The following is a 25,616-nucleotide window of genomic DNA, read 5'->3' as shown; positions in this document are numbered from 1 at the left end:
CTGGTGGAATGGAAGTCCCTTGTTCAAAAGTTGTTCGGAGGAGTCACCGCCCCTGTTGCTGGAATCCACCATGTAAATACTGCTGTTCTGCTACTCCATTCATTTGGAAAGAAATGAAGACAATGTCCCCAGCCCACTCTGTCCTTTACTACCGGGGTCTCAAAACAGTGCTGCATGTACCCAGTCTGACAAAGTATCCTGAGAAAGTGTCTTCAACTTCTGACTCTAACACTTCTTTTCACGAGGATCTAATGAGTCCACAGCACCAAGTGGGTTAACCAGGTAGAGCTCCCGAACGCCCCAGGCTTCCAGGTGTAACTGACTCAAGCATCAACCCCCCCCCGCCCCGCGTGTTTGGTTACAGATTCAAACATATGCCCCCAGGACAGGAGAGGCTGTGGGTCAACCCCCACACACCCCTCTCTGCCAAGTCTTAGGTTCGCCAGATCACTTGCTTCTCAGATAGATTGCTTTTCAGAATAATGTCATCGAGACTTTCAAAAATAGATTTTAATCATCTGTTCTCATGGAGCAAGGAACAGGGTGGCAATGTAAATGTTGACAACAGTTTTATTCTTCCCCAACCCTACAGTGTTGGAGTAGCCCACACTTTTTTGTTCTACATTTCATACTTGCTGTGTTACTCAGCACATACTCGTAAGTGAGCCTCCATTTCTTGCACTCATATTGATTAAGAGAGAGACGAAAACACAGTATTCTGCAAATGTTAAATGCTGTAATACTTAATACGTAATTTTAGATAAAACTGGGAGTTTTCAAAATATTTTCAATGATTTTCCCTCTGAAGCCAAACAGACATTAAGTTCTTACCCAAATCCAGTGATGGGATCAATGATAAATAATTCTGAATTTTTTTACTTGTACAAAGTTTCCTTTGAAGTCAGTGGCAATTCGGAATTTGGGCTAGCTCTAAAAAGCATTCTGTAGAATACGAAATATATCCAGTATTAATGAGTCATCCTGTCCTTCTTCCCCATGTGAGTCACATGTCAGTTTGACTTTATGGGCTTTTAAAAAACGATTTTGTAATCATCTAAATAAAGTTGCATTTGATGTATTATAGTGGTGAGATTAGCATTATCTCTAATGAAATGTATCGTAATCTGAAGATTAAAACTCCTTAGAAGAGTTTTCGAATCATAACAGTACTCAATTTTATTTTAACCCTCCTAATATTTTTATTGCAAAAATATTAAAGAGAATGTTTAAAGCTTCAATAACTTTATCATCATAATATGATAAAGTGCCTTTTAAATTTTTTTCAAATTTCTTCCCAGCTGGGTCTACATGTACACATATTTGGTATAACTGTGACCATAGAATATACATCATATGTTTAGTTCACCTACTAAGAATTCTCAGCTAAGGGTGATTCTGATGCACACAGTACAGAAAAGAATGTCTAGAGACATTTGTGATTGTCCCTACTAGGGGCAGGTGGGTGCTACTGGCGTCTCGTGGCTAGAGGGCAAGGATACTGCTCAATGTACTACAATGTATAGTTTCCTCTCAAAAAAAGAATTATCCAATTCAAAATATCAATAGTGCCATGGTTGAGAAGCCCTTATAAACACACACACACACACACTCAGCTTTTTAAAACTTTCTGTTAAATAATAAATCTTTTTAAACTTTCACACAGTTCTTTTAATTTTCCCTTATTTTATTTAGTTAACAATGATAACTTATTTGATGTATTCCCCACTCTCGGACATCACTGTTAACATGTGAACATCTTTAGCGCGTGGCTTTTATACTGCTTTAGATTAAACAAATTCTAAGTGAAGTGACTTTGAGGGTATTATTCTAATGCTATAATTTCATAAATGGGAAGTGATGATGCTGGGGGAGGATCACATCTGAGAGTTAGTTTTAGCTTTTGGGATAGACAATCTGATTTCAGGAGGAGAGAGACCTCTTTACCCTCATTTAAGTTCCCCACTGGTTTTTGAAAGCTCACATAAGTCTGCGGGGAGAAAAAGATGGCCATACACCTTAGACTTCTTTAAGGTAGGAGTGCTGACATGGACGCAGACAGGGTTGAGATGGTGTCTTATTCATCTTCATACCCTTAGCGTCCACCACAGAGTGAGGTTGAAAATGTTCATTATAAATGTCCGTTGGATGGACAGAGAGGGGTAGGTGGAGTAGCACAGGAAGTGACTAACTGAATGTGACTGACCTTACTGGGGGCAGATGACAGATGACAGCGTAGAAAGTTTTGTGTTCCTATAAAACCCTGAGCATTCAGTTTGCAATTTGTTTTTACAGTTATCATGCATAATGATTGTTGTTTTCTCTTAGACTCTGCTCGAAATATCTGCTAAGGTTGGTGGTAGAAGCCAAGTTATTGAAGGCCTGGGAGCCAACACATGGCTCTTCTCTCAGCCAGGATGAAAAAGCATGCTCTATCAAGATAACACTGTTTTTGATATCATTTAAGAGGGATACAAGGGCATTAACAAATGAATAAGTTGACCAATGAATTTTTAACATCTAGGGAATACATGTACATGACACAAAAAGTTGAAAAGTATAAAATAATATATATTTTTTCCAACAGAATTTCCAGCTATCCAGTTTCTTTCCCTGGAGGGTCTGACATAGACATGCTAAATATAGGCTAGAAACTGCCACAATTGTGACTCTAAAACAAGGCACATGAGCAAAACAGAAGTTTGCCTTCTTCATGTAACAGTCTGGGAGTACATGGTCCAGGCCGGTGGGGGCGGGGAGGCATAGCTCTGCTCCAAAAAATTATCCTGGGACCTGGTGCCTTCAGTCTTGTTCTGCCGTCCCTTGTAGTGTTGTGCATGGTTGCTCGTAACTCAGCACCACACCTATACTCCAGTGTGTGGGAAGGGAAAGAGAGGACATGGTCAGCAAACAATTTCTTTTTAAGCAAGTAATGCAGAAGTCACGCCATCATTTCTACTCTTTGACAATTACTTTGGTTGCATGGCCACACCTAGCTGCAAGGGAGGCTGAGAAATATAGTCTCTAGCTGGATGGCTAGATGCCCAGCTGAAAATGCAGACAAGAACTGATTTTGTAGCTGTGGGTGTCTAAAAATAAAAATTGTTTCACCATGTAGCAATGGTGTCAACTGGATTATAAGTCACTGAATCTGTCCCAGTATTGAACTGTGATGTCTGACATGTCACAACTAGATCCCTCCAAAACACCAGAAAACAAATAGCAGTCAAGAGATGCCTGATGCTTCAATCCATTTCACTTCTATATCATTCATCTTCTTTTACTCATTCTTCTCTTTTTTATATTTGAATCACTGAGACTGGGGCTTAATAATATGAAGACCATTGGCAACCTTCCTTCTCCACTACAACAGTGGGCAGAGTTAATCTTTTCAAGTTGTAAAATAGGCAAAATTTGTCTTTGGCTATCTCATTTTTCTTTACCCTCTTTCCCTGGTCATACAATACCCATGTTTCCCTGACCATTCAGAAACCCCACATCATAGGGCCCACGGAACTGCTTTCCATGTAAGGCTGTAGCTACAAAATTCTCTCTCTTCTTTGCTCACCCAACAGCTACCCTCTTAGTGCTCTATCTCCAGCTGGTTGGTAAGAGTTGAGAAGTGAGGACCAGAGAAAGGGTTTAAGTAGTGGTTGAAATGTTAACATTTGTGAAAAGGACTTACTTTGAGTAGGTAGCATTGTTGCCTTACCTAGTTTAAAAGGGCTAGAGTTTGTCTTACTGTCTGCAGGGGGAAATACACACGTGTGTATGTGTATAAACCACAGATGTGCACATTGGTATTCATGCAGAAACATAGCCAAATGCCATTTTTGAGCCCTGGCTGGTGTAGCACAGTGGATTGAGCGCTGGCCTGTGAACCAATACCATTTTTGTACACTTTTACTTGTCTGCGAAAAGTAGTGCACCCTGGAAACAATCAGGCAGATGGACTTTCTCTCTTCTCCTTTTCCACGGTCATTTTGGTGTCATTAGCAGAATAGCTGAAGTTATCTTAAGCATCTTAAGTTTTTGTTTTCAGGTTGAGATAACATGCTGTATTAAACCCTTATTATAAGAGTTGATTTGGTGATACATAAATTGATTATTGCTATCTTTAGTTCTCTTAATTTGTGGCAAGAATATTTAAATTTTTTTCTGCTACTAATAAAGCATCCCAAAAAGAACACTCGTATTGGCCAACAGTTGAGCAAGACTCAATAACTAACATATTTATTCAAATAGTGCAATGCTTCCCAAATCATTGCACAGGTTAGAAAATATTAATATTAATCTGTCACACGGATGTGAACTGGAGGTAACTGCCCTGGAGGCTTTGCTTTCACCAGCCTTATCTGACTGCCCCAAGGGTTAAAGGGAATCATCCAGCAGACCCCATTCATGGGGCAGCCTCGTCTGCTGCAAGGGCTTATCTAAAATGCTGCTATTGGAAATGTGGTCTTCACATCAGCTGCTTCAGCAGCACCTGGGAGCTTGTTTCAAAATGCAGAATCGCAGGCTTTATTCCAGTTTACTGAATCACGATCTGCATTTTCATAGGATTCCCAGGTGACTTATGTGCACATTAAATTTTGAGAGCACTGATATAGAAAATAGTCAGTAATATAAGTAGATGGGAGGTTGCACTTACTGGGTATTAACAAAGAGCAAATCATGAGGATGGTATTCTCCCTCCTGGAAGACGTTGTACTGAAATGGTGCTGCCTGGGGTCTGAGGTTTGATTCTGCAACTTTCCTGTCATATGGAGCATATGCACTCTCTCACACACGTGTGCACACACACAATACACATCTATATACATGTGACCTTTTAGTATTCTACAAATGCACAGCACAAATATGTGATCTACTTAAATGAAACGTTTAATTTCTTTAGAGAAGCATGGAGGATAAGGAGGATTGTACCTAACAGGCATTTCTTCCTCCTTCAGGCTTAAGTTTGCTTCCTGTACTGCAGAGACCTGTAGCCAAAAATCACATCTTCCAGACTCACTTGAAGCTATTATTATGGAAGTGCTTAGCTTTCAACATTCAGATGTTTCCATGTAAGGTCTGGAAGGCTATGTCTCTGATAGGAATGTTTGTGGAGGCATTTTTTTTCTTCTGTAAAAGTCCCATTGTTCAGTCATTAGCTTTATGAACATGAGGAAGCATGGGATAGTGTTTCCAGACAGTGGCTATGGTGATGTAGTTAACAATAATTCCTTTAAAAATTGATTTTAGAGAGGGGAAGGGAGGGAGAGAGAGAGAGAAAGAGGAGGAGAGAGAGAGTGAAAGAAACATTGACTTGTTGTTCCACTTATCCGCCCATTTGGCTGATTCTTGCATGGGCCCTGACTGGGGATCAAATCTATGACCGTGGTGCCCTGGGATGGAGCTCTAAGCAACTGGGCTGCCTGGTCAGGGCAGTGTGTTTCTGAACTATCGCTTCAAAAGAAGACAGAAAGAATTGATACCTCATACCTAACAACAAAGTTATTAAGAGTTACAAATTATTGAGTTACATAGTTATATAGAGTTACAAATTGCTCCCAAATTATTTCACATTTTCTCTTAATAACTAAGTGTGAGCAACTGCTTGTTAATCTCATCTATATTATCACATGCAAGATGATTTACTTTGATAAATTCTATTTACTCTCAGCTGGGGACAGAATGTTATGATTTTACTTTTTAAATTAAAATTAATATTATTATTTTAATTGTTGTTCAAGTATGGTTTTCTGTCTTTTATTCCCATCCCAGCCCACCCACCCATCCCTCCTCACCTCCCTTCCATTTCCGTCTAAAATCATTTTTAAAGACTCCTAAAGCATCATCAATTTACAAGTCAGAGAGAAAAGTAAATTAATTTAAATATTATTTCTAAGGCTACGTGGCTATAGCTGATAACAAGAATCTGAATTTTATCTATCATTATCTAACACATGAGCTAGGCCTTCCAAGGTCATCCTGTTTTATTTCTGCAGGTTTATCACAAATTATTATATACCTGAAGAGGCTAAACACAGTATCAGCTCTCGCCCCAAACCAGATGGGCGTGAGGATAGCATCTGAGAATACCCCTGGTTACACTTGACTACACAGTGAGCTGATAGTGCTTGAGGCACTTCCTGTAGGGTGCAGGCTTTTGGGATGGTGGCGCTCACCTTAACTAATCAAATGTGGATGAAACGAAAGGGGCTAGTTTGCACAGCAGTGCCACAGTGCCGCTTTCTTGGTAATCTCTGCCAAACAAGGAAAATGATATCATCACATACAATGTACTCTGAATTTGACAAAGTTGCGTAGAACTAATTGCTTTGTCTCTGAACGGACTTTGTTCTGTGCCGAATTCATGTTAAATATGTCTTAATTAAAATACACTTCTGTGGTCCCAATTCTTTGGAAATGTGGCTCACAGATTAAGTGTGCATGAAGGTTTTGACTTTTTTTTAGGAGTCGAGGCAGAAAACAAAAGTTTTGTATTTTCAATGAAACAGCAGCAATATTGCAAATTGAGTTTTGGCATGAAAAGCTCATAGTTTGCATCTCTAGTTGTTCAAATGACGTATCTACCAAAGTTTGAGGCTTTTCTATAGAAATTACATTTTAAAACAAACACTAAAACAGTGCCTTATACTTGTAATTTCCTATGGGAGCTAATTGAATTCCCTTACACTAATAAAAATGATGAAAACTATAATTTATTCACCCATTCCCATAATTACAATTGTATATGCCCTGGTAGAAATTAGTGAATGAATTAGTATCAGGATAAGTGATTATAAAGTAGATCTATATGTTCATAATTAAATCATCCTTCTTCTTTTGATCCTGGCTCTCTAGCTTACTGACTGCGTCTTCCAGGCAGGTCTCTTAATCTCCCCTACACGGTTTCTTTACTTGTACAATAGGCATAGTAATAATGCCTCCGTTAGGGGGCTTCTGACAGAATTTATCGACATGATTCTTGTAGCATTTAGCACAGTGCCTGGCACAATGTAGATTACATGTATACAACATATGTGCCTTGAGCCTGCCTTTGGGTATGCACCTTATTTCCTCAATTTGATTGCAGGCTTTGAGAAGGCAGGGAATAGCTTGTGTAGTTTTCTAGTCCCTTCCTCGCTTAGTACAATGTCTTATAAATTACATAGTCAGCAATTTGGGGCTAGATTATAGAGAACCATGGCTCAGTTTCCCTAGGCTCGCTCTGGATCTGTTTGCCACTCCAGGGTAATCCTCTTTGAATTGTGGCATAGAGAATTCTTGGCTGTTCCCCTCCCAACAGCAGCTAATCCAACTAAGCATTCACACCATCTGCCCTTTGGCCTACAGCTGTACCTAGCAGTGCAAAAGGTTTCGGCTGTCATTTAGGAGTTGTTTCTGAGTTTGTTAGGCATTTCTGGCTACTGGGCAATGTATAATTTCTTTTTCTCATCTAAATGAAATTATGCAGAATGTAATTTATACCCTCCTTCGTTTCCTCTCCTCATGGTAAAGTGATGAGCTAGACAGCATTTTCTTTATCAAAGAACCTGCCGTCCCAGTGTGGACAACTCATCTGCCAAAGGCTCAGAGGTCACCTGAGGTCAATGTGCTCACCTGTGTCCTTTAAACAGGTTAAGTTTTACTTCTTCAGGGTTTTTTCTTTACTTAATAATTTTATTTGAGCTAGTCCAAAAGAGAATTAAGTTTAATGCAGGTACATACTGACTTCTACCTACAACTCATGAAGTAAGACACTGAGTATAGTGCAAGGTTCAGAAAGCGTGGATTTCCTTATAGATTGCTGTGAGAGTTGTATTTTAACTTGGGAGAACCCACAGGCTGGATGAAGGCTTATGAGAATTTAAAATATTTTCATCTTCACGTGAAATATTTGGAAAGTTTATACAAGGCCTTGGGCTCCTCTCATTCTTCCCAGGGCTCTGCCAACGACGTCTCCTTGTCTGCAACCAGCTCCTAGCTCCCTCTTTCATAGTTCTTCTATCCACTTCCATTTTATAAAATACATTTCTAATTTTTTAGTTCTATTTTGTTTAGTGAGTACTTGCAGCCACACACAGATTTGATTATAGCTGTATGGTGTCGTGAAAAAGCTTACAGCTGAATTCCAAAATGACGGTCAGTGTAAATTGCAAAGTAGAAAAAAACACCATATTAAAGCACTGCCAACAAAAAAAATAAAAATAAAAATGTTTAAAAATGTTTTGGAAAGGAGAGACAACTAGGCTGGGAAAGGAAACCATCCACACCTAGGAAAGGAAGAGCCACATGTAGAAAAAACATCTGAGGGGCAAGGACAATGGAAACACTTAAGTGACATTATTTTTAATAAAATACAGTTACCATACAATATATTAGTTTGAGATATACGACATAGTTATTCAACATTTATATACCTAATTAAGTGATCACCACGATAAGTCTAGTAACCATATGACACCATGCAAAGTTATCACTTTATAATTAACTATATTCCCTATGCTGTACATTACACCATGACTTATTTATAACTGGAAATTTGTACTTCTTATATCCTTTCATCTTTCTTGCCCTTTTCCCCACCTCCTTCTCCTGCAGTAACCACAAGTTTGTTTTATGTATCTATGAATCCATTTCTCTTTCTTCCTTGCTTCCTTTCTTTTAAGGTTCCACATACAGTGCTTGCTTTGGCAGCACATATACAGGAACAGATTCACAGAAATGGAGATCACATAGAGGGTTATCAGAGGGGGGAGGGGGAGGGGGAAATTAGTGGGAAAGGTACAGGGAATAAGAAGCATAAATGGTAGGTACAAAATAGACAGGGGGAGATTAAGAACAGTATGGGAAATAGAGAAATCAAAGAACTTATACGTATGACTCACGGACACGAACTGAGGTGGGGGAATGATGGTGGGAGGGGGGATACAGGGCAGAAGGGAATAAAGGAGAGAAAGAAATGGGACAACTGTAATAGCATAATCAATAAAATATATATTTTAAAAATGGTTCCATATATAGGTAAAGTCATATGGTATATGTTGTGTCAGATTTATTTCACCTAGCATAATATTCTCTAAATCCATCCATGTTGTCACAAATGTCAAGATTTCATTCTTTTTCATGATTTGGTAATATTCCATTGTATATATATACCAAAACTTCTTTATCCGTTCATCTATCAAGAATCACTTAGATTGTTTTCATATCTTGGCTATTGCAAGTAATGCTGCAATGAACATAGTGATGCATGTACTTTTCAAAACAATGTTTTTATTTTCTTTGGATAGATATCCAGAAGTGAAATTGCTGGGTATGGATCCTCTGCAATCCTCCAAGGGCTAAGTCACAGAGTTGCATTAGATTTGCCAGTGACTCCCCTGGAAGATATACTGTATCTTTATTTTCCCAGGCCACTCATTGGGCATTGCTGAGCCCTAACTTGTGCAGGGACTGCACAGGAACTAGGTTTGAAACAATGAAAAGAGCACAGTTCCTATCTTCAAGCACTTTCAAGTCTTTGAAAAAGAACATCTTAAGAGGTAAGTACAAAGGCCCCAGCTGCTAAAAGAGAAAGCAGCAACTAGAAGTTTGGAAGAGTCCTCCAGGCTCCACAGAGGAGGGGAGCTGTTGTCCAAATGACAAAGACAGTTGCGATAGGCTTTCGTATCTTTCAAAAATTCATGATAATATGAAATAGATCGTCTATAAAGGAAAGGGTTGGGATGATGAAATTTTACATGGAAGGTTTAAAAGTCATTTAATTGGAGCAGAGAACTTACACAGACAAGTCCCCTATAATTGTCAGGAAAGAAGAAAGGTCTAGGTGACAACGAGTGCTAACTGATCAAACTGACATTCGCCAGTGTGGAGTGTCTTCTGCAGACTTGCACTTGCTGCATTTAGTCAGTGTTGAGTGCTGTTCTCCAATATCTAGTTAGGGGCAGGGAGTCCACCACTTCTACCAGATTTTGCACACAGCATAGGGAGAAGGCTACTTTTGTGGTCACAAACCCTTTTCTTTCCTCTCTCCCTGTAGTTTTAGGCTGTGTGAGGCACATCTGCAGGCATTCTAGAGATTTTCCCCTTCTTTTTCATGACAAATAAAAGCATTTAAATTTGGGCGGTTAACAGCCGCAGTTCTAACACCTCTGCACGCCTCATGGCCTGCCCTCCCCGCTCACCACCCGTAGGCCTCAGGTTAGCCTAACAGCGTTAACCGCCAAGGGGACGCAACCGCTATCTGGAGGCGCGCGGCGAGCGTTGCGCAGTCTGGAGTCTTAGGCCAGGGTGGAGTTCAAAAGGTGCAGGGAGAAAGGCGAGGACGGCCGTGGGCTTTGACCAACGGCCCTTATAGCCAATTGGAAGCCCGGTCGACTTTTCCCCCTGCCAATAGGGAGCGAGACTCAGGTAGGGGTGGCGGGGTGGGGGGGGGCGCTTCCCGAGGGCTGCTGCTGGATTCGATCCTGAGCGGACACAGCGCAGGCGGGGGCGGAGGCTCGGCCTCGGCGGCGGGCAGCGGATCTGGGGAGGAGGGAAGACCGGAAGCCACGGTCGCGTCCCATCCATAAGATTCGCTCCCCCGGGCTCGGAGCGGAGACGGAGGAGCGGGGAGAGGCTGCATGTTGGCTGTTTAGTACCAGGGAGCGGCCACTCGGGAGCTCCCTCCCCGGACGCTCTCCCTACGCACCCGGCTCCTGAGCGCGCCGCACCGGAGGACGGGCCGCGCAGACCTCGCGGAGGACGCGCTGCCCGCGGTGGGGACAGACCGGCGGTCCGAGGCCCGCTCCGCGCAGCCACCCCCCACTCGCCTGCCCGCCTGTCCCTCCGGCCGCCGCCATGTCCTCCTCTTCATCCTCCCCCAGGGAGACGTACGAGGAGGATCGGGAGTACGAGAGCCAGGCCAAGCGCCTCAAGACCGAGGAGGGGGAGATCGACTACTCAGCCGAGGAAGGAGAGAACCGCCGGGAAGCGACGCCCCGGGGCGGGGGCGATGGCGGCGGAGGCGGCCGGAGCTTCTCACAGCCGGTAACAAAGCGCGGCGCTCTGTCCACTCTTCCTGGCGGTTCCCCGGGAAGCAGGGCCCGGTGGCGGGGAGTCGGCTCCGGGCCTCCCTCCCACCTCCATTCCCTTTACTGCTGCGCTGACCGTGTAGGGAAGCTCCGGCTCTTCGCTTTAGGGCTCGTATTTGCCCAGCCTGTTTTCCGCATCCCGATCGCGAATCAGGCCCTGGCCCGGCTGCAGGCCCCGGCGCGACTCGGCTGCCCGCCCTGAACTTGGAGAGGGTCGCGGGAGGGGGCGGCGGGGAGGCGTTGCTCCGGATCCATGGGGCTTTGGTGCGCGATGAGGTCTTTTGTTAATTTAACTCTTCCCGCTGCCGGCTGGCATCTGGGCCACCCACTCCCTCCTTCCAGCCCCTCTTCCCCTAGCATCCGCGCTCCGGTCGCGGTCACAGGCTGGTTGCGTCTGTTGCGACGCGGACGCCTCGCCGAGGTCCGGTGGGGAGTCACAACCAAATTAGTTGATTACGCTCTGGCGCTCACACCCTAGTTCCACTGAAGGTTTAACTTAAAAATGTTTATTCTTGGCAGGTGTGGCGTGCATGCTTTGCTACCTAGTTTTATGGTTATTACTCAATACAGTTTTTAGCTTCGGTTTAAAAAATGCGTTGGTAAGCGTAGGACGTCCTAACTTTCAAATGAAACAAATCTTAAAATCACCTCATGGTGATTTTTTCATGGTCAGTTTTTTCCCCCAGATTTGCCCCATTAAAGGAGGAACTGAACTGAGGACAACATTAAACACACGTTCCTAGATTCTTTTTCTCTTATCAAAAGTGTTAGGTGAAGGTAGAGGGAATATGAAAATTGTTTTTTATCCACAGCAAACAGTAACTCAGCTTCAGCGGGATGGAGGCTTTAAGGAAAGAAGCAAAGCAAATATTTTTGCCCTTTTTTGGCGCATTAAGTTGTATTAATGACGTCGTAGGTGTTCTTTAAACATTTAACACATTAATTGTGATTTCATTTTTCATTGTTCTTGTTTTTTTTTTTTACTTTGTTTTTTCCCTCGTTTCTGTGTTTTCCCCTTTTTTAATTGTGATTTTCTTTAACGCAAACTTTACCGGAAATTTATGAAATTGTACGCAAATATTATGTTATTAATGTGGTTTTCACCTTTGGTAAGAGGCAAATTAGAGGTCTTTCAGCTATTGTTTGAATTTGTATGTAAAAAAATTCTGATCAGTAGTCCCCAAACTGAGTTACAGAGTTACAGATACTAACTCAGTTACTCTGAGTTAGAGTTACAGATACGATAATGTGACAGATAAAGGTTGTAACACATTTACAAAAGGAACTCCTTCCTCTGCATAAAGTATCTTTCTTATGGCTAGATATTACATTCGATTTTTGTGCCTAGCTGTTTGAGATGTTCAAAATATACTTGGAAGGGTGAATAAAGACATTACATTTCTTTTAAAGAAAATGTTCAAAGCCATTTCCATTGTGGACGTTGAGAATGGTAATATCATAAGTGATACTTAGATGCATCGGATCAATGTATTTCTTTTGCCAAAAGTCTTGCTTGAGTTTCTGTGCAGCATCATGAAATGAGACACTTAATCAGTTTATAAAAATCATTAAACATTAAGCCAGTAGTGTAAGATGTTGGGAAGAAAATAATGTGTAAGAAATGTGTCCAGAGTGATTTGTATTGGGCAGTGGAAATAGCCAAAATAGCACCAGGCAGGACTGGGGAGAGTGAGAAGTCTTAGCTGGCATCCAGTTTATACGACCTTAGGCAAGTCAGTTAACTATGCTGAATTCTCTTAGTCTGTGAAATGTGGAAGTTGAACTACATGCCTTTCCATATCTGAAGTTGTGGTAAGTGATTAATAATAATGCAGGTTTTAAATTACCCAGGCAGGAAGTAATGTATGTGGATTGCATTATAAATTCAAATTTTTGTTCGATCTTGCTCTTCAGTGAGGGTGAATTTTATTTAACAGTGGAACCCATATTGCACTGTGAAATCTAATGATTGTCTGTTTTTCCTGTTTTTAAACATTTTACTTCATGTTATTTTTGGTCCTCTTTTGAAATCATTGCAACTATGGAAACCTGTACATAATAAAACTCTATTAGGGTAGGAATTTGTTGGATTGAAGTTTACTGTCTAGTGCATCATCATCTACATATATGGTAATTCTTCTAACTGAAAAAGGGTTTTGGCTCAACCCTAGTGGCCCTTCAGCCCAGCCTGAGAAGAAATACCTTTGTGATCAAACTGTTAAAAGTAAAATGCAGGTTAGGTTACAATGATGGGCAGTCTTTTCAAATCTAGTTGGAAGTTTATAAAGTGCAAAGTGAGACTTCAAAGATTTATGCTGTTTGGATTTTCATAATTATTTTCATGAGTGCTTAATAATATTAACTAGATATAAAGAGGAAAGTGAGTGCATATTAAGAATAACTTTCTACAAATGTTCCTAATTTGAAGATTAATTGGTCATTGTGAATGATGATGACGTTTTAAGGTACAAAGAGAAATGAGTTAAATAATTTAGACATGAGAAATAAGACATTCTTCGAATTCATAACTTACAGTACTTATTTTGAAGAGCAAAAAATCCCTGAGTGGTTTAGATTCATTAGGATACATTGTTGAACAACACTTGATTATAGAGGTTTGTGCTATGTATTACAGAGTTACTTTATTCTTACAGAGTAAATGGTGTTCTTAAGTTTACCAGCCATGACCTTCAAGATTCTATTAATTGTAAATTTCTGTGTCTGCTTACTTTTAAGGAAGCAGTTTGACTTGAAAATATTGGGAATTGACTTTGCAAAACTAATTGAGGAATTGAATTGGGAGGTTACCTAGAAAAGATGTGTTTTTACAAAGGCAGGTATCAATAAAAAATGTTGGAGTACTGATTTATTTTGGAGAGTTTCAAGAGTTTTCTTTTACTCTATTCTGCTAGTGAGTAAACAGGAAATTAAAGATTATAAAGTGGTTCACTTATGAGGTGCAAATTTGTGTCTCAATATTTATTAAACAGACTTTTAAGATGGCAAAATGCCAAGATAAAAATGTAGCTCCTAGGATTTCCAACTAAAGAAATATTATGTAGAGACTCTAGTTTGAATTTAAGACACACTATCCTACTTTAATGGTCTAAAATTACAGTGATGATAGGACTATTACGATAGCTTTTTGGATGAATATGGGAGTTGGGAAGAGGTCACTTTGTCTGCTTATCTCCCACAGGAAAAGTTTAGAGACTCTGACAGAACAGAGTAACTACTCTAGGGAGTAAAACATTTCCAGCATGTGTGCCCTGGAGGGAAGTGCCAGATCCTTGAGGCTGCGATTGCAATAATAATCGCCTTTAGCTAAGCTTGCTACAGTAACTGTGGATTTTCAGGCCTGGTTTTGGGAAGGAAATGAAAAGCACTAGGTATTACTGTCTTTCAGTTTTATTTCTCTGTGTGAGAAATAAACGAACAGAGCTGTTAATAGAGCCATAAGCCCAGGCAAGGCAGGTGCCTTGGCTCTGCTATCAACATGCTTTGGAACTCAGTGCCACTATCACGTGAGGTGGTTAGAATAGATGAGCACTGTGATCTCTTTAACTCATTAAAAATATAATTCTTGAGCCCCTACGTCATGTGCCAGGTGCAGTTAGTTCTCAGTGATATAATAATAGTAAAAAAAAAAATCTGTATCTAAAAAATGAGTAAGTCTACATCATTTTAGTGTTTTTTCCTCTGTGAAATTGAATATAACTTGCAAAACTTGTAATTGCAGTCACAGCAACAACTCAGATGAACTTAAGCAACACTAAAAGGGGGCAGGGCTAGAGGATTTATTGGCCCATATAACTGGGAAAGCCAAGTTGTGGCGCTAGTTTTGGGCATGGCTGCACCCAAGGATTTAGATGACGCCAGAGACTTGATTTTGTCTCTTTCTATGTTTTAGCTCTATCTGAAAACCAGCAAATAGAGAGGAGATTTTCTGTTCCCCAGTGCCCGTTTATCTTCTCTGATCAACCATTTTTTATTTCTCAGTTCATTCCCCCAACTAATTACTGCCATCTCTGAAATTGGGGAGACGTGGCTGTGTGATTGAGAATGCCAGTATAATAATATGGAATTGAAGAGGTTTTTTTCCTCCTCTGTTTTTGTTGTGTTTATCTAGAAGAAGTGAGAAGGGATTCTGGGGTAGGCAAAAACCAAAGGATTTATAGTACATGAGAAAAAAAAGATTATTTAAAAGAAAGTTATTTGAATCATATGGCTGTTCCTTTTAATCTTTGCTCTGTTAGTTGATCAAATATACCTTAAAAACTTTGGGTAGGAAAATTAAAGCAGTTCCCATGTGGGAGTCTGCGGCGTTCTCTCAAAGACAAAGACCGAGTAAAGAGATGGGATTGTTTAATTTAGTAAGGAAAAAATGTAGTTAATCTCTTAAGTACAGTATGAGTTAAAAAGAATTTGCAACTGCCCCTTAAAAGTAGTTTGTTCTTGGTCTATATGAAATCTCCAAAGTCAAAGAAGGGATAATCTTAAATATCTGGAGATGCTATACTTCTTTCTTTTTTTTTTTTTTAATATTTTATTTCTTTATCTTTAGAGGGGAAGGGAAGGAGAGAGGGAGAGAAACATCAATGTATGGTTGCCTTTTGTGGGTTCCTTGCTGGGAACTGGCCTGCAGGGAACTGGTCTGCAACCCAGGCGTGTGCCCTGACTGGGAATTGAACCACGATTGTCTGGTTCACAGGCTCACGCTCAATCCACTGAGCGAGGGCCAGGGCCATATACTTCTTTCTTGATATTACAAATTCTAACGAATCCAGAGAAAAATGACCAGAATGGAGAGGGCACTTAAAAATCACATCATAAGAGGAATGGTAGAAGAATCTGGGAGGATATTTAACTGAAGGGTAAACCTAGAGGTGTGATTTAAGAAATCATTATAAGTAATGGAAGGTTATCATGTAGAAGAGAGAAATATATATAGGTAATGGTGGAGGTGCCAACTAATATTGAAACTTTGTTCAGTAACTACATCTAGCAGTGCTAGGCATTTTTATTTTTTGTTTCATTTATTTATTGTGATCTTATATGATAAGGATATTGTTGTTTTCTTCTTTTTCTTTTTTTAAATAATGAAACAAGCTCAGAACGTTTAAGTAATTAGCCTAAGGTCACTGAGCCAGTAAGTCTTCAGAGATTCAAAAGCTGATCTGACTGCTGATGCCATTTTGTACAGGACACTACAGAGAGACAGAAATGAATGCAATATTATGAAGAATTTTCTAAGAATATAAAGGATTGCCTCAGTAGGTAGCATGTTTCCTGTCAATGGAAGTGTTTAAGGAGAGGCAGTGGGTTTTCGTGCCTGGCGTTGGGGGATGAATTACTAAATTTGAGATTGGTCCTTTTTTTAAAGACTTTGAGGAAGGGAGAGAGAAACATCAATGTGTGGTTGCCTCTTGCGTTCCCTCTACTGGGGACCGGGCCTGCAACCCAGGTGTGTGCCCTGACTGGGAATCAAACCTGTGACTGCTTCATAGTCCGGTGCTTAATCCACTGAGCCACAAAGGCCAGGGCTGAGATTGGTCTTTCTTAATCCTGTGGTTGGAGGGCAGGAAAAATAGTTCAGTGGCTCTTGAGCACATGTTGTGTGTAGGAATGTTGGGAAAACAAAAAAACCTAAGGACATTGTGCCTGGCCTTTGTGAGTTTACAGTCAAATTACTGCTTTTCCGTGTGAAGAGATGTTAATGGGCCCCGCTCATTTCTCTTAGATTGACGCTTCCCTTCTCTTTAATAGTGCTTGGTCTTCAATCTGCAGTTGTAGAAATCTGCACTCAAGATTGATGTTATTAGAGTTTGTCCTTGAGGTCGCCTTTGAGGGACCGGGTGTTTGGGATGGTTACGACTAGACCAGTCTATAGTCTGCCATGGAGACCAAATAATGCCTCCAGAATTGATCCAGTTTGCCTAAAGAAAGGGTCGAGTACTTAAAAAAGAAAAATATATACATAAATTGCAGGCATACTTTCATTTGCTGGATACTTGGAATATTTCTAGTCTGATAAGTAATAGATATAAATAGACTGGGAGACAACCTAGATAACTAAACACTTGGAATGGAAAGAAATTTGGGCTTTTGAAAGCCCAAATTTTAAAAAATTAATTAAGCTGGAGATAACATGATTAAAGTATTAATATATGATTGGGGTAAGCACTACTGATTGATTCACCCCGTTAGGAATTAAATGCATGGTGTGATCCTTCAAAGAGGCAATTTTAAGGTAGATAAAAGAAGCTTTACAAATGACTTAAGATTTTTAATCACCAGTTTATAATATAGGTAGAAATAAGAAAAATAATTTTTTTAGAAAAGTGTAAAGCACTTTTATGGCAATAATGGAATGAAACTCATTTGTAATGCTGGTGTGGGGGTTGGGGGTTGGGCGGTAGTAATTTCTCTCAAGAATTCATCACACAGGACAGCAAGGGAGTGAGGGGGTGGGGGAGAGGAAAAGCCAGGAAACTGAGATCTGCGGGGGGGGGGGGGGGGGGGGCAGTGCAGGACTGAGCATCAAAAAACAGGAGATGTTGAAGCTGTAATGACCAGTATCATTTTCCTAAGACGACCCTCAAGGGTATGTCATGGAGGCTGGGTACAAACAACACCTTCAATTTTACCTTTTTATTAAAGTTCTTAAAATCTAGAAAGTGGAGCCTGGAAAGCTAAGAGATTATAAAAGTCCTGAATAGAGAGAAAACCTCAGGATAGGGATGGGAGGGGGGGAAGCCAGACCAGGAAGAAGGCTTCAGAGGTCCCTGCTGGCCCGGGGTCAGATATGTGCAGTGCCCAAAATCACAGCGAAGATGGGTTGCTTATAAGAGAGGGTTTAAGGGGAGAGTGGGGTGGGACAGTGGAGGCGAGGCCTCTCCCCCTCCCCACTTCATTTTTGGGTAGAGTTCTTAATGCAACCCAAAGACAGACATCTCTCAACTTAGAGATAATTCGGCCATCAACAGCACCTCAAATCTGCTATAGCTTTGCAGCACAGGAGCAAGAATGTTAAATATGTAATATATAAAAAATACAATTTCATCCAAAAAATAAAGATTCTTCCCCTCCCGTCCCCTGCCAACGCACACACACACACACACACACACACACACACACACACACCAATTCCTAGTCTGAAGTTAACCCATTGCTCGTGCTGTTAATACTTGACCAATACTTAATTGGAAACCTAGACCCAAAAGACTGAAACTGAATTTTTACCCCAAAAGGAAAACAAAGTAGCTTGAGGTTTATGGCATATGGTTTAGCTCAGCACACATAGGAAGAGAAAGGGAAAGAGCAAAATTGGGTGACAGAACACATTCAGTTGGGACAGATGTGTACGCAGAGTGTAGTGGAACATAAGGAAACGCTCTGCAGATTCGTGTGTGGCACATCCAAGAACAAAGGGCTCGGGGGCAGGTCCTTCCTGTCATTCCAGGTTTAGAAGCTCCCCTGGAAGAAAAGTGGCTTTTGGTGGAATGTTACCTAGGTGGTAGCACTGTAGGCACAGTTTGGGGAGATAGTTTGGCTCTCTGATGCACACTCATCCGTCTTCCCAGCCTCAGATCACCTCCTGCTTGCCTTTCATCAACTTCAGGGTTCGTTTCGGGTCCTAGGAGAAACCAGATTTTTCGTCTTCACGCATCCCAGTGTGGCGGTGCACCATGTAGGACTCTCTGTGCTTCAGGAAACTCCACCCAAGTGCCACTGCACTCCTGTGGCTGAAGCAGCGGTGGCTGTAAAGAGCTGTCTAGAGGCGTGATGGGCGGGGCAGACCAAGATACGGCGTGGCGGTGGTTCCCTAGCTTTGCCTCTTTCCCAAGAAAGTACTGATCTAAGAAAAGTAATTTGGCAGGTAATGGGGGAGGTGAAAATATGGTTTCGAAAGATATCTTTAATATATGTTTTATATTTGGAAACAACCCTAGGTTTTTTTTTTCTTTTTAAATACACAACATAACAGAAAGGATGAGAAATGTTTAAGTTCAGGAAAAGGAGACATAAATTGAAGATAGAGAAATATCAAGGTATATAAATTCATGAATAGCAAGTTCACTGAGTTGGGAATAAAGGAAATACAAGGGGTACAGGATATGTTGTTTTCTCCCTTGAGGTTAGGATATCCATCTTATCCTAAATACCATATTGATAACATTTTCCAGCTTTTATAGAATGACTTGAGTCTTGATCTGTTTCATTTGGGAAATATAACTAACTAATAATATTGGTCTTGTAATCCATTTGTTTTGAGAGAAGACTGATTTGGGTAGAAGTCATTCTTTAAAACTGTATACAAGGCAGTGGTTATCCATGATGGGAAGGGAGGGGGAGGAGGAGATGTGTTCCATTGATTGAGGGTTCATTTCTTAGACTGGGTGGTAAGTTATAATGTTCTTTATTCTCTTTTGTAGGTCTTAAGTATTATATAATAAAATATTTCCCCAATTTTTTATTATGTAACATGTTCAATTACATATTCAATTTTTAACATTTTTTATTTGGGATTTTTATCTCTAAATATCTATATCTATTTGTATACATACTTCCCCCCCTAAACTATTTGAAAGTAACTTACAGACATCACAATTATCCTTAAATATTCCAGGAATATTCCTAGGAATTAGAGATATTCTTTCCTATACCATTACTATTATAAGCTACCTGAGACAATAATTCCATTATATAATCTAATACCCTGCCTACTTAAATTCTCCAATTTGTCCCTAAGATATCTTTTTTTTTGTTGCTTGTTTTGAAGATTTTATTTATTTTTAGAGAGGGCAAGAGAAGAAGAAAGAGGGAGAGAAGCATCAATGTGTGGTCACCTCTTTGAATACCCTCTGACTGGGGACCTGGCCCATAACCCAGGCATGTGCTCTGACTGGGACTCAAGCCAGTGACCCTTGGGTTCACAGTTTGGCGCTCAGTCTTCTGAGCCGCACCAGTCAGGGCCCTAAGATGTCTTTTATAGCAGTTTTATGTCTATTGTAAAATTAAGGCTCACTTAACTGCATTTGGTTGTTGTCTGTCTTTAGTTTCAATCTGAAATCTTCCACTGTTTTATGATACTAACTTTTTGAAGAGTCCAGGCCAATATAGTTTTCTCTTGTACTTTTACAAAAATTTTGCCAGTTAATTTCTAAGGGTCAATGGAGATAACTATCTTATACCTTGCAGTTTATTATTGTCTAAATATTTTTAGAGTAAAGCTTGTTATTTTTATACTTTAAATGTCTGTTTAAATTTAGGTGTTAAGGTGTTGTTTAGCTCTCTTCCTGCATTGTTGTTGTCCAGCAATATTTAAGAGTTTAATGGTGATAATGCACATTTGGTTGTTGAGTTTCACATAGTCATGGTCTCATTTGTTCAGGTTGCTAAGAGAATGCTGGTTTACACAGGGGACAGTCAGAATGTCTTGTTTCAAATTTAGTGACATGTAAACATAGAAGAAACTAAACCTAAGCAGTTCAAATGAAATTTTAAGGGTTAAATTAGAATTTGCAGATCACTGAAATTATTTGTTGGTTATGGCAATCATGTAGCATAGTCCCATGGTTACTTTTTATATTCAAATCAGTTCTTTAAATTCTGACATAGGAGTTTATTACATTTTTCTGACAGTCTTTATGATGGAAAAAATTGGTGAGTCTTTTAGAATAGCCATAATGGGTTTAATTTTCTTAAAATGATTAAGTTTTAATGGTGCTTTTAGATTCGTCTGTAGGGACCCCCCCCCCAAAAAAAAAGCTTTCACTTAATAGATTTTTCAGAGATATACATACATACATACATACATACATCTATCTCTGTCTACCTATCTGAAGTTACTTTAAAATGATACAAGAGAGGTGCCCAGCAGTGAGCTGTAAATACAAATCTTTGTCTTAATGGAACTCGATAAGTAAATGAGAGCTATTTTACTTTTCAAAGTATTCTCCTACATGGTCCCTTGTATAACTTTAAATTGGACTTTAAATTGTGGTGGGACAAGGTAACCAATTAAACAGGACAAAAGTTGACATACAGAAAAAATAAAGTATATAATCTTTATATTTAAAAAGTTTTAAATTGGGACGTTTTGTTCTTTTGGACTACTTGAGATTTTGATTTTATGAAGGTAAAGCTGAAATTATTAATATAAAATCTATTTCCAATCTTAGCATGCTTTATCCGCCGATGTTTTTTCTGAGATTTCCTAAGAAGTTAAAATAAGGTATTAAATAACCTATTTTTACTTCTTATTGTAAAAGAATGTGCCCTTTTGTTTTTATAAATATATATTTTATAAATATATAAATATAATATAAATATATTTATATTATTTTATGCTATTACAGTTGCAATTTTCCCCCCTTTACCACTCCACCTGGTACTCCCAATTCTCTCCAGCAATTTCCCCCCTTAGTTCATGCCCCTTGGTCATGCATATAAGTTCTTTAGTATACTTTTTTTTTAAAGATTTTATTTATTTACTTTTAGACAGAGGGGAAGGGAGGGAGAAAGAGAGGGAGAGAAACATCAATGTGTGGTTGCCTCTTGCTCGCTTTCCTTACTGGGGACCTGGCCTGCATACCAGGCATGTAGCCTGACTGGGAATTGAACTGGTGACTCTTTGGTTTGCTGGCCAGCACTCAGTCCACTGAGCCACAGCAGCCAGGGCTAGTCTATTGTTCTTAACATTTCCTGTCTATTCTATAATTACTAATTTGTATTTCTTAATCCCTGCACTTTTTCTCCTATTCTCCCCCTTCCCCCTCCCAACTGATAACCCTCCAAATGATTTCCATATTTATGGTTCTGTTTCTGTTGAGTTTGTTTGCTTAGTTTGTTTTTTAAATTCAGTTGTTGATAATTGTGAGTTTATTGCCATTTTAATGTTTGTAGTTTTGATTTTCTTTTTCTTAAGTCCCTTTAACATTTCATATAATAATGGTTTGGTGTTGATGAACTTCTTTAGCTTTAGCTTTACCTTGCCTGGAAAGCACTTTATCTGCCCTTCAATTCTAAAGCTTTGCTGGATAGAATAATCTAGGTTGTAGGTCCTTGCTTTTCATCACTTTCAACACTGCTTGCCTGTCCCTTCTTGTCTGCAAAGTTTCTTTTAAGAAATAGCTGACAGTCTTAATGGGAACTCCTTTGTAGTTACTATTTGCTTTTCTTTTGCTGCTTTTAAGATTCTCTCTTTTATATTTCACCTTTGGCATTTTAATTATGATGTGTCTTGGTGTGGTCCTCTTTGGGTCCAGCTTATTTGGGACTCTCTGTTTCCTGGCCTTGTTTGTTTAGTTTCTTCTCCAAAGTAGGGAAGTTTTCTTTTGTTATTTTTTCAAATTTTCAATTTCTTGCTCTTCTTCTTATGGCACCCCTGTGATTCGGATGATGGAACATTTGAAGTTGTCTCAGAGGTTCTTAAGCCTCTCCTCATTTTTTTTGAATTCTTGTTTTTTTATTCTGTTCAACTTAAATATTTATTTCTGCCTTCTCTTCCAAATTGTAGATTTGAATCCAAGTTTCCTTCCCTTCACTGTTGGTTCTCTGTGTGTTTTCTGTATTTCACTTTGCATAGTCTTCACTTTTTCCTCTATTTTGCAACCATACTCAACCATTTCTGTGAGCATCCTGATTACCAGTGTTTTGAACTCTGTATCTGAAAGTTAGCTATCTCTTCATCACTTAGTTCTGTTTTTGGAGCTTTGATCTGTTCTTTCATTTGGGCCGTATTTCTTTGTCTTGGTGTGTCTTGTTTCTTTGTTACATTGTAAGGAGCAGGGCCTTGGTATTTTCCAGGGCAGGGTAACTTCCTTTGCTGCATGTGGTGCTGTGTGTGGAGGAGGGGTCAGAGGGAACAGTGCCACGTCCTCTGCTCTTGGCAAGCTTTAGTCACTTTCTCCGCCACCCACAAGCAAATTGGCCCTTCTGGTGTTGGGCAGGTGAGTTCTAGAACTCTGCAGGTCTCTCCAGCAAACTCTCCTGTAAGCCTGGGAGTTTCTCCTGCCACCACAACCCGCATAGGTTTTTATAGCCAAAGGTTTTGAGGCTTCAGTTTCTCATACTGGAACCCTGGATTGTGCGGTCTGTCTTGCTCCCCAGTTGTTCCTCCCGGCTTGTCCGCATGTGAATGTGGGACTGCCTGCTCCACCAGCCACTGCCTTGCCTGCCTGGCCCTCCAGCCACAGCCTCGCCGCGCGCCGCTAGCCCTCTCTGCCCTGGCTGCCCATCTCCGCCCCTTCTACCAGTCTGGGTTAATGTTTCTTCTTTAACTCCTTGGTTGTCGAACTTCCATACAGTTCTATTTTCTAGAGCAATTCCTGTTTTTTGTTTTTAAATTTGTTGTTGTCTCTCTTTTGGTTGTATGTGGAACCAAAGTGTATCTATCTTGGCTGGAAGTCTGATTCCCTGTAAATTTTTCTTTATTTTACTTTGTGTAACCTTTGTTTCTGCCTGGGTCTTTTTATGCTGTTGCAGTACCCATTGAGTTCCTTGAGCATCCTAATAACCGATGTTTTGAACTCTGCATCTGATAGGTTGCTTGTTTCCATTTTGTTTAGTTCTTTTTATATATTTATTTATTTTAGATTTTATTTATCTTTAGAAGGGAAGGAAAGGAGAGAAGGAGAGAAATGTCAATGTATGGTTGCCTCTCATGTGTCCCCCGCTGGGAACTGGCCTGCAACCCAGGCATGTGCCCTGATTGGGAATTGAACCGCGATCCTTTCTTTCGCAGGCCTGTACTCACCCCACTGAGCTACACCAGCCAGGGCTTGTTTAGTTCTTTTACTGGGGTTTTGTTTTGTTCTTTCATTTGGGCCATATTTCTCTGTCTCCTCAATTTGGCAGCTTCCCTGTGTTTGTGTCTATGTATTAGGCAGAGCTGCTTTGACTCCCTGTCTTAGTAGCATGGCCTATCAGAAAAGTGCACCTGTAGGTTGGATGGGTTGGAGTCTTAGGTAATTACCAGGACAGGGCTACCCATGTGAATGAGTTGATGGATTCTCAGATATGGTGTCGTCACTCTCTGGCTCTGTGGATGAGGACTCACTAAGGAGACTATGACCTCTGCCTGGCCTCCGGAGTTTTGTCTGAGAGGAATCTATCCCCTAGCGTTCACCCTGATGGTTACATTCACACTTCAGTTTCTCCTCGTGTGCTCCTGGTGCCCTTCCAGCTGCTGCCCCTCATGCCGGTGCCCAGGGGGAGTGAGTTTAAATAAGTCCTAAGTCCACTGTAGGCCCTTTAAGAGGAGACACCAAGAATCCTGCAGTTTCTTCTGCTGCCCCAAACCCCCCACTGGTTTTCACAGGCAGAAGTTATGGGGACTTTTCTTCCTGGCACTGGAACCCTGGGCTGGGTGGTCTGGTGTGGGGCTGGGATCTCTGTAGATTTTTAACCACCACATGTGGGTGTGGGACCTGTGTGTCTCTGCTCCTCCTACTCTTCTGTGTGGATGTGATTTCTGTAATTCCTTGGTTGTCAGACTTCCATATAACTTAATTTTCTGATGATTCTGGGTGATAGTTGTTTTCCAGCTTAGCTGTAAATTTTGCTGTGGTCGTGTGAGGAGGTGAGCCATGTCTACCTTCATCTTGTCAGGGAGTCTTAAGAATCCTCCCTTTTAAGAAATCAAAATTTTCATGCCAAGCATTTAATTGTTGATTTTAATCTTAGGTCCTATTTACTAACTTGTGGATTGTACTTTTTTTGTTGTTTACTTGTTTGTTTGCTTTTTATAGCAGAGTTGAATTTACTGAAAGATGCAATTTGGAATTTTAAAGTTTTTAATTACAAATTGTTCTCTCTTTCTAGGAGGCAGGTGGAAGTCATCATAAAGTTTCTGTTTCACCCGTTGTCCATGTTCGAGGACTTTGTGAGTCTGTGGTGGAAGCAGACCTCGTGGAGGCTCTGGAAAAATTTGGGACAATATGGTAAGACAATAAGGACTTCGTAAAGATTGAAAGCAGTGTGGGAGAACAGGCCCTGCTTGGTTGCTACCAGTGTAACCATTTATTATATGAAATTTGCATATCACTGTACTTCTTTGTTTTTAACCTTCCTGGGATGATTCAAGCATGTGTTTTGGGGACCATTTTCACCTCTTATTCCCTAACCAGGTTGTGTGTAAAAAGGATTATTGCTTCTTTCATCTGATTTTCATGGGAATCCATGATTCCTTCTTAAACACTGCTTTTAAACCAATGAGTTGATTACACCCTTCAGCTTCAGAGTTTGAAAGTGGTTAGTGGTACTTAAATACTAATTTTCTTTTTTGTTTTTTAAAATTATTTTGGAATATTTAGGAATTGGCAAGTAAAAGTGGGTAGATGAAAGATAGGCACTGTTTGCTTAGCTGCGTGTTGCTGTTGCTGTGCGTTCTTACGCAGATGCCGAGCAGTGTTTTATCCCAGCGTGCCCTTCCCCTCGCGTTTTGTATTCACTCTTCCCAAAGCTGCTGCGTGCCGAAGAACATTGACTTAAGTGAAAACATATTAGAAAAGTGAATCTGCTACCAGAAGTAGACACTTAAAATTATTTCTG

At 40.3% G+C, this 25,616-nt stretch overlaps 1 protein-coding gene across 1 annotated transcript in view; it reads left to right on the top strand.

Annotated features, from left to right (window-relative positions):
* Nucleotides 1-10,450: 10,450 nt before the first annotated feature.
* HNRNPLL (heterogeneous nuclear ribonucleoprotein L like) overlaps nucleotides 10,451-25,616 on the top strand; it is a 46,382-nt gene continuing 31,216 nt past the window's right edge. Inside the window, exons 1-2 of the mRNA XM_053666967.1 lie at nucleotides 10,451-11,016; nucleotides 24,888-25,006. Of these exons, the coding sequence (XP_053522942.1) occupies nucleotides 10,828-11,016; nucleotides 24,888-25,006 (308 nt within the window). The 5' untranslated portion in view covers nucleotides 10,451-10,827. The remainder of the gene's footprint in view (nucleotides 11,017-24,887; nucleotides 25,007-25,616) is intronic.

The sequence above is a fragment of the Artibeus jamaicensis genome, unplaced genomic scaffold (genome assembly GCF_021234435.1).
Source record: "Artibeus jamaicensis isolate MK-2021 breed Jamaican fruit bat unplaced genomic scaffold, CSHL_Jam_final contig_465, whole genome shotgun sequence".
Lineage (NCBI taxonomy): Eukaryota > Metazoa > Chordata > Mammalia > Chiroptera > Phyllostomidae > Artibeus > Artibeus jamaicensis.
The sequence above is the reverse complement of the archived record's forward strand: the minus strand, read 5'-3'. Positions and strand labels throughout refer to the sequence as shown.